Genomic DNA, 12504 nt, shown 5'->3' with positions numbered 1-12504 from the left:
TCAGATTGTCAGCAGATGGCGCACAAAGGTGCCGCTTAGTAGTAAGAATAATACGAATTGAAACAAGTGGATTTTCAAAGTTCAGTTTCCCTAGAATTTTGTATGTTACAAAGGTACAAGAATTCCTGTATGATGTCAGCATTTATGAAATCCTATTATACCGAAGATACAATCAGGGCATGCAGTCTTTTCAACGCCACTAAAAGTATATGTTAGCCCCCAAATTATTTATACATCAGAGAGGAAAACCCATCAAGCACCAACTTCACGGTTTAAGTAGTCAACAAACATCCTCTTTGCACTATCGGCATCAGTCGGTGGTGGTGGGCCACTCAGGCTGTACTGCCCTGCCAGCTTAATGAAAGTTCGTCGCAGGCTTCGGAGCTCAGGCAGGCCAACAGATCTTTGAAGATTGATGTAACAATTAGTTAAAGATCTCAAGTCAAATAGTAACAACCAAGGATAGCTGAAGTTTTCCCTGCTTTACTTTATGCATGTAGAAATGCAGAAGAGGAAATCCTTCAGGCTAATATATGAAGTTGTGGAGCTAATTCTACATTGATATCATGTGCAGACTGGATAGCAAACTTAAATGAAAAAACAACCTATGGATTAACTCACTGAGAGTCTGAGACTGCATTTGTACAATGTCACATAATAATAATAAAATTTACTATAACATATACTCAATGAACAAAGGATATATTTGGCAAGTTAGGTCCAATAGAAATCTTGTTCATGGCAAGCCCAAGACCACAGGATTGTGCTTCAACAATTGCATTCACCACTTCCTACAAAGCGTAGCACATTATCAAGGCTTGTAGATTTAAGACCAGCTACCAACCAAGAGAACTGCTAGTACCTGTGTTGCTTTGTCCATCTCATAAAGGGAATTAGCCTCTGTTGTTCTCACCTGAAATATCAAGCCATAGGAAAATCCTCGGGTAATTGCCAAGATCTAGGAAGAAAATCAACAGCATATGTACATTTAAAACTGCCTTCTGTCACACAGGAAAGGAAATTTGTAAAGCATTTGATATCCTAAGTTAGTTCACATGATGGAAGCCAAGCTGCCAGTTTTTCCTTGAACTATTCCATTTCAGATATCACCAATTTCAGTAACTATGGTATTTACTCCGTTTCAAAAAAAAACCCTATGATATTTACTCAATATCTTTGGGCTGGACTAATCCTGATATCAGTATCGCTGAGCAACCTAGAAATCTGAAAACTATAGTCACCCAAACACTTAACATACTGTGTGATTTTGATAGTCAAGCATTTTCAATCCAGCAGTAGAAAATTTTCACACCTGCCCTAGGTTTAGGACTTTTGCTTATTGGAAAACCAGAGTATACCGCATAACCACCATTCACATATCCTAAAGATTCCAACAACCACCGAACAGGCAATACAATAAGTAACTGAATGTGTTCTAGCGATGTCCATGTTCAATATATTCATATCCAGTTGTTAGAAGAATATGCTTGGCATATGGTTCTAAGGATGACGCCTTACAGAATACAGGCATACACCTAAACATTTTGAAATAAGATGCCAAATGTTACAACACTACACTAAATTATCAGAGTACTAAATAATTCAGGAAGAAATTGTTTATGGAGATTAAATTACAGCAAAATGCAGCTTCACTAGTCTTGTCATTTATTTCAACTTCATCCTTACAACCAGAGTTTATACTTACAGTCTGAGTGGCAATTGTAGGTTGGAGAACTTTTACATCTCTTGTTTTTGAATCCACCTTTTTTGTCAAATACGACACAGCCTCGGCAATGACAGGAGCTGATTCCACTATTTCATCTATCAAAAAACAGTATAAAAAACAGATTAATCAGATTTAATTATGCTCCAACCACAATGTAAACAAAATTGAAGCAATATGCGTTGCTGCAGTGTCCTGAGTGCACATATTTTTAAGCTGCTGCAGAAGCAATTTATGAAAAGTCCAATGCTCTGTTAGGCAGATCAGATTACTGTTTTAAAATACTTACTGCAATGATCGATCCTTCCCTATTTTTTCACATGAAAGTATCTTTACATACTACTTCCAGATATTCACTTAATCGGGATGCTACACCTCCTTTTCCTGGGACATAGTTTAGAATAAGTAGCTAACCAAACACCAAATTTCAAAAGCAGTTCTGACAAACAAAGTTATTATAATCCACCTCTAACAAATGGAGACATACAGTTTTTTTTTAGCCTGTAATGGAGCCATAGATTTTTGAAAGCCATAAAAACACATATAGTTCAAATTTGTCGGGTGGTACTTAACTACTTATTGCTAAGCTAGCATGTGGATAATGTGTTTGACATGGATTGGAAGTGGCAGGAATATGAGGTGGGTTTAAAACTGGAATCTGAGACTCTGGTACTGTTGATACACTTGGAAACGATGAGTATGGTTGAATTTTCATGACTGAAATTTGCAGGTAAGCATCCATTCTACTTTTTACATAAAGCCCCGCCCAAATGAATAAATAGACCAATAGCAATTACATCGATAATAACTTGAGAGGGTGGTGCAAATGCCTCAATGGGCAAAACAACAGCCTTGGCTGCTGGCTCAAGAGCAACTTCGGAAGGGGCTCTGATGTGGATGAGAACAAGAGTGAGTCTCCTGTGGTAACTAGTTAAGGATGGCAAGGACGTTTGGCAGCAAGCTGGAACCAGTGGCATCAATGGCAAATCAGTTTGGAGGCTCAGACAACTTCGATAACCATGAGCTAATAGCTGGAATGAAAATGTACCCATATCCTCACACATGGGAATTGAGACGTTTCTCATGCCCCATTCCAGAACCCCATTCTCTTCCTGTCCCTCAGTACTCAAGTAAATCTATCCAAACAAACAATTCCAATTTCCAGCATCTATTTCTGCAGTCAATTTAAAAAATGAGAGAAAGAGTCATGATGACAGGAAACCAACAACTTTGTCTACTGCTAGTCTATGTTTCCATCCACAATGCACATGACTACTACTTATTATTAGTCTCGATAACAGCCAGTAATGAATACTGAGTTGAAATAGTATATTTTAAAATAACTACAAAAGAAGACAGCTTAGTATAGCATTGCTATTTACTAGTCCACAAAGCGCTAGTGCTTTTCATCGCTACTTCTTGTAGTGAAACATGTGATGCTCCGAATCAACTTTAGACAAACAATTGCATCGGTTAAACAAAAAAAAAAGCAATGAAGCGGCCATAAATTTTACAGCATATGCAACACTAGAGAAGAAATTTTTGAGAGATTAAACACAGACAATGAGGGTAATTAGTAAAAGATCATGTGTAGAAGTTAATTTCTCTTTTTAAAAAAAGAAAGAAAGAAAGAAAGCAAGTCAGTTACCTCTGGATGGAAACAATTCAAAAAGAGGGGAATCCCAACGATTACGCCTATCTGGATTCTCAAACCTCCTCACAAGATCTTCAAATCTGTCATCATTGAAGAAAAGGAAATGAGAGGGTAACTGTTATTGATAGCGGTACTTAGACAGAAATGCGCAGTTGTGTTATCCGCCCCCCAGAAATCCAATGTAGTAATTAAAGATTTTATAACCTAAGAGTCCATTTAAAACAAGAATGTCAATAATATGTGATCCATTAGGCCTTGTTTGGAAACTAGTGGATTGAAGTGGAATGGGAGGGATTGGAGAGAAAAATAATTCATTTTAGACTCAATCCCTTTCATTCCCCTCCAATCCTCTTCTATCCAAACAAGCCCTTAGTAGAAAAAAGTGACTTGCATATTACTACCGTATGCTGGTTCTCCTTTCTCCTGGCGGTTGTCGTTCCATTCCCTACAATGGTCCACTTCTGTATCACAAAAAAGCTGAAAATAAAAGACAAAGTATAAAGGAAATAAATACCAGGCAGAACAAGGTCATGAATTCCAACTTGTCCTATTTGTGGTATTAAACAGGGGAACGTATCTAGTGCAAACCATAACTTCGTGAAAACCCGTGCAAACCACGGTAAAAAAGTCATCTAAATTCACACAAAAAATCACACATCTAGATGATATGATGATACACTACCTTGTAAAATATCTTGTCCAAACTCGACTTCGTCTGTGAGATATAAAAAGAACAAATTTCAAGTCAGGAAGTTGTACAGATGATTTGTTAGAAATTTGTTATTTTTATATCTCTCAAACGAAGTCGAGTTTGGACAAGATATTTTACAAGATTGTGTATCATCATATCATCTACATGTGTGATTTTTTTTATGAATTTAGACGACCTTTTTGCCGTGGTTTGCACGGGTTTTCACGAAATTGTGGTTTGCACTAGATATGTTCCCATTAAACAGAATCCTCTTTGTAAGTTTATTAAGGTAATTTAGGTGAGGCTCTGTCTTGCAACTTAAATGAGGTGATACTCTAATAAATAAAAAGGCTAGTCTGATAAGGTAGCTCATCATGCAAGCAACACTATCATCTGACTCTTATGTAAACTAAATCCATAATTTTGGAACACATAGTATCGTCTACAACTCAAGCCTGTTTGAATTATGCTAGCAGAAACATTATTCTAACACGAAATAATAATAATAAGTACATAAACAAGAGAGCAAGTGGCTACCACGCAATATCTTACTCCAGATGCACGTGCAAGACACCACAGCTCATATCGGTACCCCTGCATATTATCAGGTGAAAGTCAATTGTCTGCACCTAAGATACATACACATGCACAATAATTGCATACCTATACACAATAATGTCGCAAGACCGTTATTCATTCAAAGGCATCACAACTGTAAAATTATGTAACCCAAATTGCAGGTTCTATTTTATATCACAAGTAATGTGAGAATTTATACAGAACTGTTTGAACATAACAATAACAAAGGAAGCTATGCACATTTGCAACTGAGGGTCACATCACTGGATCAATGAACATCAGTCAATAGAGTTAGCACGTAGCAACATTTGCAACTAGATTGTCATATTACTGGTTCATGCCACATTCATAGAAGCTAAATTCTGTGTATTTATGGACTTCATTGAGAATGCTTGAACTGAAGCAAAATAACATACCAAAAAAAGGAGGCTCATCACTTGCTACATGATTATTTGATCTACAAGATTATATACTACAACAATAATCGAAAAAAAGGATCAGCTTATAATAACATAACTTTAATATTCATGTAAACTTCTATTATTTATGGCAAAAATGGTGATCATGCCATATTGATTTAAAGCAAATTTAAAACATATTTTGCAGATAATAAAGACAAAGGGTCCAAACTCGGCTAATAACCAGCAGTTACCATCGGTCACTGGAAATTCGAACAGGTTCCAAGATAAAACAATCCTGGTGAAAGTATGGAATTTAAAAGTTTCCTTTTTACTGTTATGTTTTACTAAACTGGCTAAATAATTTTTTTTGGAAGTAGAAAATTGTAGAAGGTTTCAAAAGTTTATGGCCGAGATTGAACATGTAACCATCTAGTAACCTCCATAAACTAGTTGGTTCCCAGCTCCCTAAGGTCTGGGAAACTTACAAACAAATATTCTGCAGCCCTGATCATCAGTTCATCACAGTGATAAGGAATAAAAGTCTAAACTACAAGATGGACAGACAGATAAATACAAAGCATGTAGAATTATATTATTAATTGAGAACTGATTACTCACTAAAATTTGTGAAAATAGGATGAAGAATTTGATACTGCCCCACCTTAATATTGTTCAAAGAGTCGACAATAATTATGCTGTCTCGTGACACCGATCTGTCAACTTCTGATCTAAGAACTCCTCTCAAGTTTTTTTCCACAACCATATCTAAAAAGGGAACAAACAAACATGATCACAACGAAAGAAAGAAACTCATCACAGGGGCAAAAATAGAGGTGACAAGTAGCATAAATGGAAGTGCATAGTTAAGACACATAATAGTCAATACCTTTGTAGCTATCATTGCGCCCGAGATGGAGTGATGACTCATCAATGATACGGACAATAAGGTCTGTTGAGGAGGTGCGCAGTGCAGCAGCAAGGCAAGCAGCAGCTGCTGATTTGCCGCTGCATGGCTGCCCACACATCACGACAAGTGCCATGGAAGATATAGGCCCTGTTTGTTTCCGCTTATCTGGACCTCGCTTTTCTGAGAATCAAGATTCTAAGATAAGCCAGCTGTCTAGAGAATCAGCTATCTAGATAGGCTGTCTAAGTTGAGCGGTAAAATGTCTTAAGTGCCCCTGAGGCTGATGATATCTTTTTTTTTTACTGAATATGAGCAGAAGTCAATAATTCTTATGTTTTTGGAGTATCTTGACTACATAATTATATTACAAGTTGATCAAATATAGGTTAATGTCACAAATATACAAAAAGATATACCAGTAACCTACAAGAATCCATCTAGTAGCAAAACATGCATGCTTGCAGTCACATTTTACAAGTGCCGAGTTTCCTATCTGCCTCCACTGTAACTTTTCGAAGACATTTTTTTCTCAATGCAGAACGGGCAAATTTCAAAAGGCGAAGGAACACTTGGATTAGGATAATCAACTATCGCTATGACATTTCTACATTGTAAATTACATGTATGTTAAATAAGACTAGATTGGTCTATATCAAGTAGTTAAAGACTAAGTTACACGGATACGGATACGTGTATCAGTATCGAGGCCGATACAGATACGCCGATACCGCAGCTTCCCAAAAAAAACTCCAATACGTGGATACGTTTCAGAATTTTTTTAAAAAAAGTAAAAAAAGAAAGAACAATTCATGCCAAAGTTCACAACAATAAGAAATCGAAGTTCAGTGCATAAAAAACATGGGTAAATCTAGGAAACTACTATAATTTATTAAGAACAGATTGCAGTTCAATGCTTCATGGTTAACATAATAACATGAGCCCACAGTGGAGCCTTTATATCAATCGTGGATGCAGATCCTACACTACCACTAGCACTTGCGCTAGCACATCCAGCAGTAGCACTAGCATTGCTAGATGTAGCTATCCATAGAAGTCAGAAGAAAGCAAGAAAAGTCTGAGGTCTCTAGGTCGGGCCATCGGGAACGGGAAGGAGGAAATCAGAGAGCACGACGAGAAAGGGAAAGGGGAAACTCACCGAATATTGCAGCCGGAGCTCCTCCTTTCCGGCGGGCGGCGGCTCGTCGCCGGCGATCAAGCTCGTGCGGGTGCCTGGTCGGGCGGCGCCTGCGTGCGTTCGTCGAGTGCGATAGTGCTGGGCGTGGCCGTGAGGGACTGAGGGGCTAGGTCGGCTGGGATAGGAGGCTGAAGTGCTTCTTGGGCTGGGCCGTGTCCCGAAACGTGCAGATACGTGTCTGGCCCACGTATCGATCTATTCATGATTTTCTTTTTTCCCCCGCGGGTACGTATCCGCGCGTATATCCCTAAAAAAAATCCGTATCCGCGCGTATAGCCGTCGTACACGCGATACGTGGGCTTCCAGCCGCGTCCGGGTAACACATAGGTATCTGCCAAGGTAGGGGCATTAAGGGGTGGGCATTCCTACTCGAATGGGTGACGGAGTAGAGCACGAGCAGCGAGTCTCCGGCACGGAGTTAGACAGCTGCCAAGGTAGGAGAGCCCGCCGGTGCACTGCAGGGGGGCGACGGCGCGGCTCCGGAGGCAGGGGAGGGCAGGACGGCGCGGATCCGGAGGGATTGATCTTGAGGCGGCGGTGGGAGCAGTGGCCAGTGGCGGATCTCGGAGAGTGGTTTTCTTTCATCACCTCTAAATAACTAGGAATATTGGCGCGCTAACGCCGCGCTTGCTCCTGCTGTGCACCTTAATGATTGTCACGTCACGCCTATATACTGTGATCATATAATTATGTTATGTTTTTCTTTTATTTATTCTTTTGAGCCATGTTTCAGAGTCATAGAAGTCACTAGTGTCATATACAGATATCAGTTTGTCCTCTACGCTATGTTATTATAGGAGGGCAGTCAGTTTTGAAGAGCTTGAACCTAAAGAAATCTAAATCCTGAAACAGTAAAGGTGGAAAAGAATAAATGAATGAGAATTATGTTGCAATAAAGTACATTGAAATTAATATTGTTGGTTAAAGCAAAGGAAAAAAAGACACTAAGGGAGGAAAAAAGTATCCCACTTGTCAAATCATTCAGTAATATAAAGGGTACATAATTTATGTCCACTATACCTTTTAGTCCAACAAATTACAGGATATCCATAAATAGAAAACATAAAAATAGAATTATACATAAGAAATGAGTGTTCTAATGTAAAAATGTGACTGGTGAGAGTTTGTAAAGGCACCTAATTTTATGCAAGGGACATGGATTGCCGAATCATGCTAAAAAGTCTGAAGCAGGAAAGGAGAAAACCCCAAGAAACAAAATCAGTTGTCAGGACACATTATAACAATCAGCTAAAATCATAGCACTTTCCTGGTACCAATCTTTAAAAGACATTGCTGTGTGAAGAGGGGTATTGTGCAATTGGTACGGTCTCCACTTGAGAATGAGCATCCCAGACTCCCAGTTGGTCTAATTTTTATCACTAAATGATGAATAACAGTACAAAAGATGAGAAATCATTATTGGAGATGTGATAAGCAGTCCCCAGAATACGATAATGCAATGAACAATAGGTGTTCTTAATGATGGTACCGCTGGTTAGCAGGCATGCATGCATGCTTTTCAGGTTTCAGGTAAAATCAATTTCCTTAGCAGAGCAATCGGAACAACCAACGCCTGGAAAATAAGTAAAGAAAAAGAAGGATCAGACTGAGATGAGAAAAAAATATTATACATACCATTATGAAAAGAAATACACCAACTACTATCTGTGCTTGCTACAGAAAGGTAGCAGAAGTTAAATTCGTATATAACCAAAAGTGTGCAGAATAAGAGTATAATGGAGTTTGAAAATCTTAAGCCACAACACAAATAGATGGGTAGATAAGGTACGCACCAGGCTACAACAAAAACACTAATGATATCAGAATAGACGTGTAATCAATGGAATTACATAAAGATTTGCAAGAACAATCTAGGTGAGCCATACACGACACACAATGGTTGTTCACATCTCAGTTGTAGCTGGAATATAGATAAATACTAAAACCTGCAAACTTTAGAGTCTATAGATCTAGGGATGTGAATTTTATCAACTTGTCGATTGCAACTGCAGTTTTTTATTTAAAAACTTCTTGGTTGATGCTACATCCAGACTCATTAAAGAGAGTAGTGCCACCTAATGTAAGGACTAATTGAGAAGATCACCTCTTTATCTCAAGCCAGTATGAACCAAATTGCATTAAGATGTGCAGAAAATGTTTTCCTATAATGAAAAAAGAATAGCACAACGACAACCACTAACCATGGTCGAAATATGTTTGTGCTTGTTTCTGGTAACCATATCATTGCTAGATACATGTCAACATTCTTAGACAATGCGAGGCAAATTTCAGGGTTTTTTTTTGCTAAAAAACATCTGAATCTATTAGAATGAAAAGTGACAAAAAGTGAGTGTGATTCCAGGCTGCCCATTCCATCCTTAAAGATGCTATTGAACTGGACCTTGGTGTCCTGCAATGTTAATCATTGTTTGCTTCTTCTAAAACCATATTAGGGGCTATGTTCATACAATAACTTGAATTAAAATGACAATTCATTTTAATCCCTTGTATCTGGACAAACTCAAATGACCCATATGGCTTGGAAATTTTGTGCAAACTAAAATAATATACTTAAGTTGATTGCTGTCATGTCTGAACGGATTATTTCCAAAACTTTAGTTGTCGACAAAATTCTTGTATGCAATCTGAAAGAGAGGTAGGCAGACACAATGTTTTACAAAGAAATTCTAAGGAGACTATGCAATGTATATCATATGATAAAGTAGGAATGGAATGATATCTTCGTACCTCTTATCTTGATCTGCAAAGAACATGTGAAAGTTCTGTATAATCCTTTAAGGCAACGTAGGAGATGAATGAAACTGTAGCGATACACATAGATAATAGCATATTTCCCCTGGTACTCGGCATAATTTGGTGGAAGCCTCAATCAGCATACCTGTGAAAACAAAGCAAAAGGTTGTGTGAATCAACTTAGTGCCTGAACAGATGGAACACGCCTAAGTATCCTCTTCTGAGTACATGTACATATATAAATAGAGATATTTGCAGTAACAAATGAATAGGGACTAAGAAAATATATGTTAATAATATAATTAAGAAATAAATTGAAACAAAAAGGAAAATGGAGGAACAGAAAGGTTCATCAGTTTGAGATATTTTCCAGCTTTTGCAATATGAGAGAGGCAGGCATCAACCTAGGCAAAAGGGTAAACTATATCTGGGTTGGGGACGGATGGATAACATTGATTTAATTGGCAAATGAAGTAGTATACCATATTTTTGCTGTAACCAGTTTGGTGTGGCAGGGGATGTAAAGCAGATTATGGCAACAGACAAAGTAGAATATGATTGCCGTAGAAGTCAACCAGAAGCATGTATCAGGCTTGCATTAACTCAAGACCAAGAAGAATTATCATTGCCCAGAGAGGCAGAAAAGCACTATTATCTCAAACACTCATGGAACATATTATATTATTTTAGTCTTCTACAGACAAAAAAATCATAGAAAAATGTCTTATGAACATAAAGCTTCAATTCTAATTTTTTAGTAACCAAAACGGGTGAGAAACAAAAAGAATAAAGAATGAACCTGCTCAAATCATGATAGCAAAATAGGACATCTAGATATATGAGCATGTTTGGATTGTTAGGTCGGAGACTAACCTGAATAAACATAGCATTGATAAGGCAGACACAGAGCCACGACATTTGTTCCTGTTCATAGTCGAAGACAAGAACGATAGTTGACAAATATCAAATTTAGAAGAAGCTTAATTCGACATATATGAAAAGGAAGGGAATTTTAATTTTTGATAATCAAGAACATACCAAAGCACATTGATTGTGCGGGGGCTCGCAGCCTTCAGGCGCTAAATCAAGCATCCCTGTGCGACCCGTTGTTGAAATTAAGACTCATCTGTTTTGAGGCTCTAGTTTGGAACGACGTCGTTCCTTCCATCAGAGCCCTCGCGTTCCGGATCGTGGCAGCCGGTTTTAGGCAACTCAGATAAGAGATGGAGGACGTGGTGGTGCCAGATCCGGAGGCGGAGCCCTCCACGGCGGGCGGGGAAGACTGAAATCGAGGCCATCGCAGCCGTCGTCTTCCATTCCAAAATGAGGGGCTGAGGAGAGAAAGGTAGCAGGCGGGTTGGCCGCATCGCCGCCACTGGCCGTTTCGTCAGGGTTGGGGACAGGATTGGCATGTGGTCGGAGGAGGACGCCGGTGGCCATGGGAGTGTCTTCAAGGCACACGGCGGAGCAGGACGCTAGCGTCGGCAGGTTGGAGGAAGCTACCAATGGCGCGGAAGGCGAGCGGAGGAGGCGAGGCTTGTTTAGCACTGGATTTGATCGCGTGTCAAGGATGGTTGTGACTCGCAAGGGGAGGCATGGAGAAGGCGAGGGGTTGGAGGATGCCACGAGCCGCGGTGTGTCGATTTGTTCGCGAGGCAAGAACAACGCACCTGTACACGCGTTTCAGAACTTGTGATGATGCAGTTCAATCGAGCGGTCGGAGCCTGCCAGCGCGATTCGACGACTGAGCACCGCATAGTCCACACGCGATCTAGCAACACCACGCGGCGCACAGACATCGACGAAAACGACGTTAAGCGGCTGAGGCCTCCGGAGGCCTCCAAATCTTCGAGCGATATGGATTTACATATTTCAGTCTTTTATTGCGGTGCATTTATGGCAAAAAGAATTATAGAGGGGTGGGACTTTAGAAGGAGTTTTATGTGGCAGTGGTAGGAGAGGCTAGAGACTCTCTAGACCCACAGCTGGATCTGGATCCACCCCGGATCTGGATCCACCCCTGTGGGGGAGGGCTGGGGCGACAGCACCTGCAGAGCAGTGGCGGTGGTGGCTACAACGGGTCGGGTTCGGATCGGGTGGAATCTCCGTGCACCCAAAACCGAAACCCGAAATCAAAACCCGAACCCGAAACCGATTCGGGTGGAAATCCATCACCAAAACCAAACCCGCGGATACCCGAAACCCGAATGGATACCCGAAACCTGCGGATAAATATACACATATTTACATGTATAAATAAGAGGCAATAAATAATAAATATTTTCATGAGTCAACTTTCAATAAATTTAATAGTCTAAGTAAACAAGTTATCATTAACATATTATAAAACATGAGTTTTAATTCTAAATGATTTATTTCGAATATCCATTGGATATCCACGGGTGGAAACCAAAACCCGAAACCGAACCCGAAACCAAACCCAAACCCAAACCCGAACTTGAAAACCGTGGGCGAAAAACCAACCCCAAACCCGAAACCCAAAAAACCGAAACCCGCGGATACCCGCACCGAACCCGATCCGCTGCCATCTCTAGAGAGGGGAGAGGCGATGTCATTTGTGGAGCAGCGACGGAGACAAA

General features: G+C 39.7%; 1 protein-coding gene and 1 long non-coding RNA gene across 10 annotated transcripts; both read right to left on the bottom strand.

Moving 5' to 3' along the window:
• Positions 1–35: 35 nt before the first annotated feature.
• Positions 36–7270, bottom strand: LOC120709930 (protein KTI12 homolog). 8 transcript variants are annotated; one of them, XM_039995561.1, is made up of 11 exons: positions 7112–7270; positions 5935–6135; positions 5710–5813; positions 4606–4662; positions 4060–4092; positions 3779–3822; positions 3372–3457; positions 1706–1821; positions 863–958; positions 705–791; positions 40–417 (listed from the first exon to the last, which is right to left on the bottom strand). In XM_039995561.1, the coding sequence occupies exons 2-11, from the start codon at positions 6086–6088 to the stop codon at positions 253–255; spliced, it is 942 nt and encodes a 313-aa protein (XP_039851495.1). In that variant the 5' UTR covers positions 6089–6135; positions 7112–7270; the 3' UTR covers positions 40–252. The 8 variants fall into 8 exon arrangements, with proteins under 8 accessions (XP_039851515.1, XP_039851495.1, XP_039851499.1 ...); XM_039995565.1 differs by having other exon boundaries at positions 1706–1812; XM_039995581.1 differs by lacking the exon at positions 4060–4092 and having other exon boundaries at positions 36–417; positions 863–913; positions 3769–3854; positions 7112–7269.
• Positions 7271–8095: 825 nt separating this feature from the next.
• LOC120709921 lies at positions 8096–11755 on the bottom strand. Of its 2 annotated transcripts, XR_005689786.1 has the most exons (4): positions 10943–11755; positions 10778–10828; positions 9899–10049; positions 8096–8723 (listed from the first exon to the last, which is right to left on the bottom strand). It is a non-coding gene; the product is annotated as an uncharacterized LOC120709921 (long non-coding RNA). The 2 variants fall into 2 exon arrangements; XR_005689785.1 differs by having other exon boundaries at positions 8096–10049.
• Between the last annotated feature and the right edge of the window lie 749 nt (positions 11756–12504).

Source organism: Panicum virgatum, chromosome 1K (assembly GCF_016808335.1).
Source record: "Panicum virgatum strain AP13 chromosome 1K, P.virgatum_v5, whole genome shotgun sequence".
NCBI classification, from domain to species: Eukaryota; Viridiplantae; Streptophyta; class Magnoliopsida; order Poales; family Poaceae; genus Panicum; species Panicum virgatum.
This window is presented reverse-complemented; position numbering and strand designations above follow the sequence as displayed.

Coding starts and splice junctions, on each gene's coding strand:
- LOC120709930 (XM_039995550.1), bottom strand. CDS start 6,088: ATGGCACTTGTCGTGATGTGTGGGCAGCCATGCAGCGGCAAATCAGCA. Junction 5,814..5,934: donor GCGCAATGATAGCTACAAAG/GTATTGACTATT, acceptor TTCCCTTTTTAG/ATATGGTTGTGGAAAAAAAC. Junction 1,822..3,371: donor TGAATTGTTTCCATCCAGAG/GTAACTGACTTG, acceptor GTTTTTTGATAG/ATGAAATAGTGGAATCAGCT.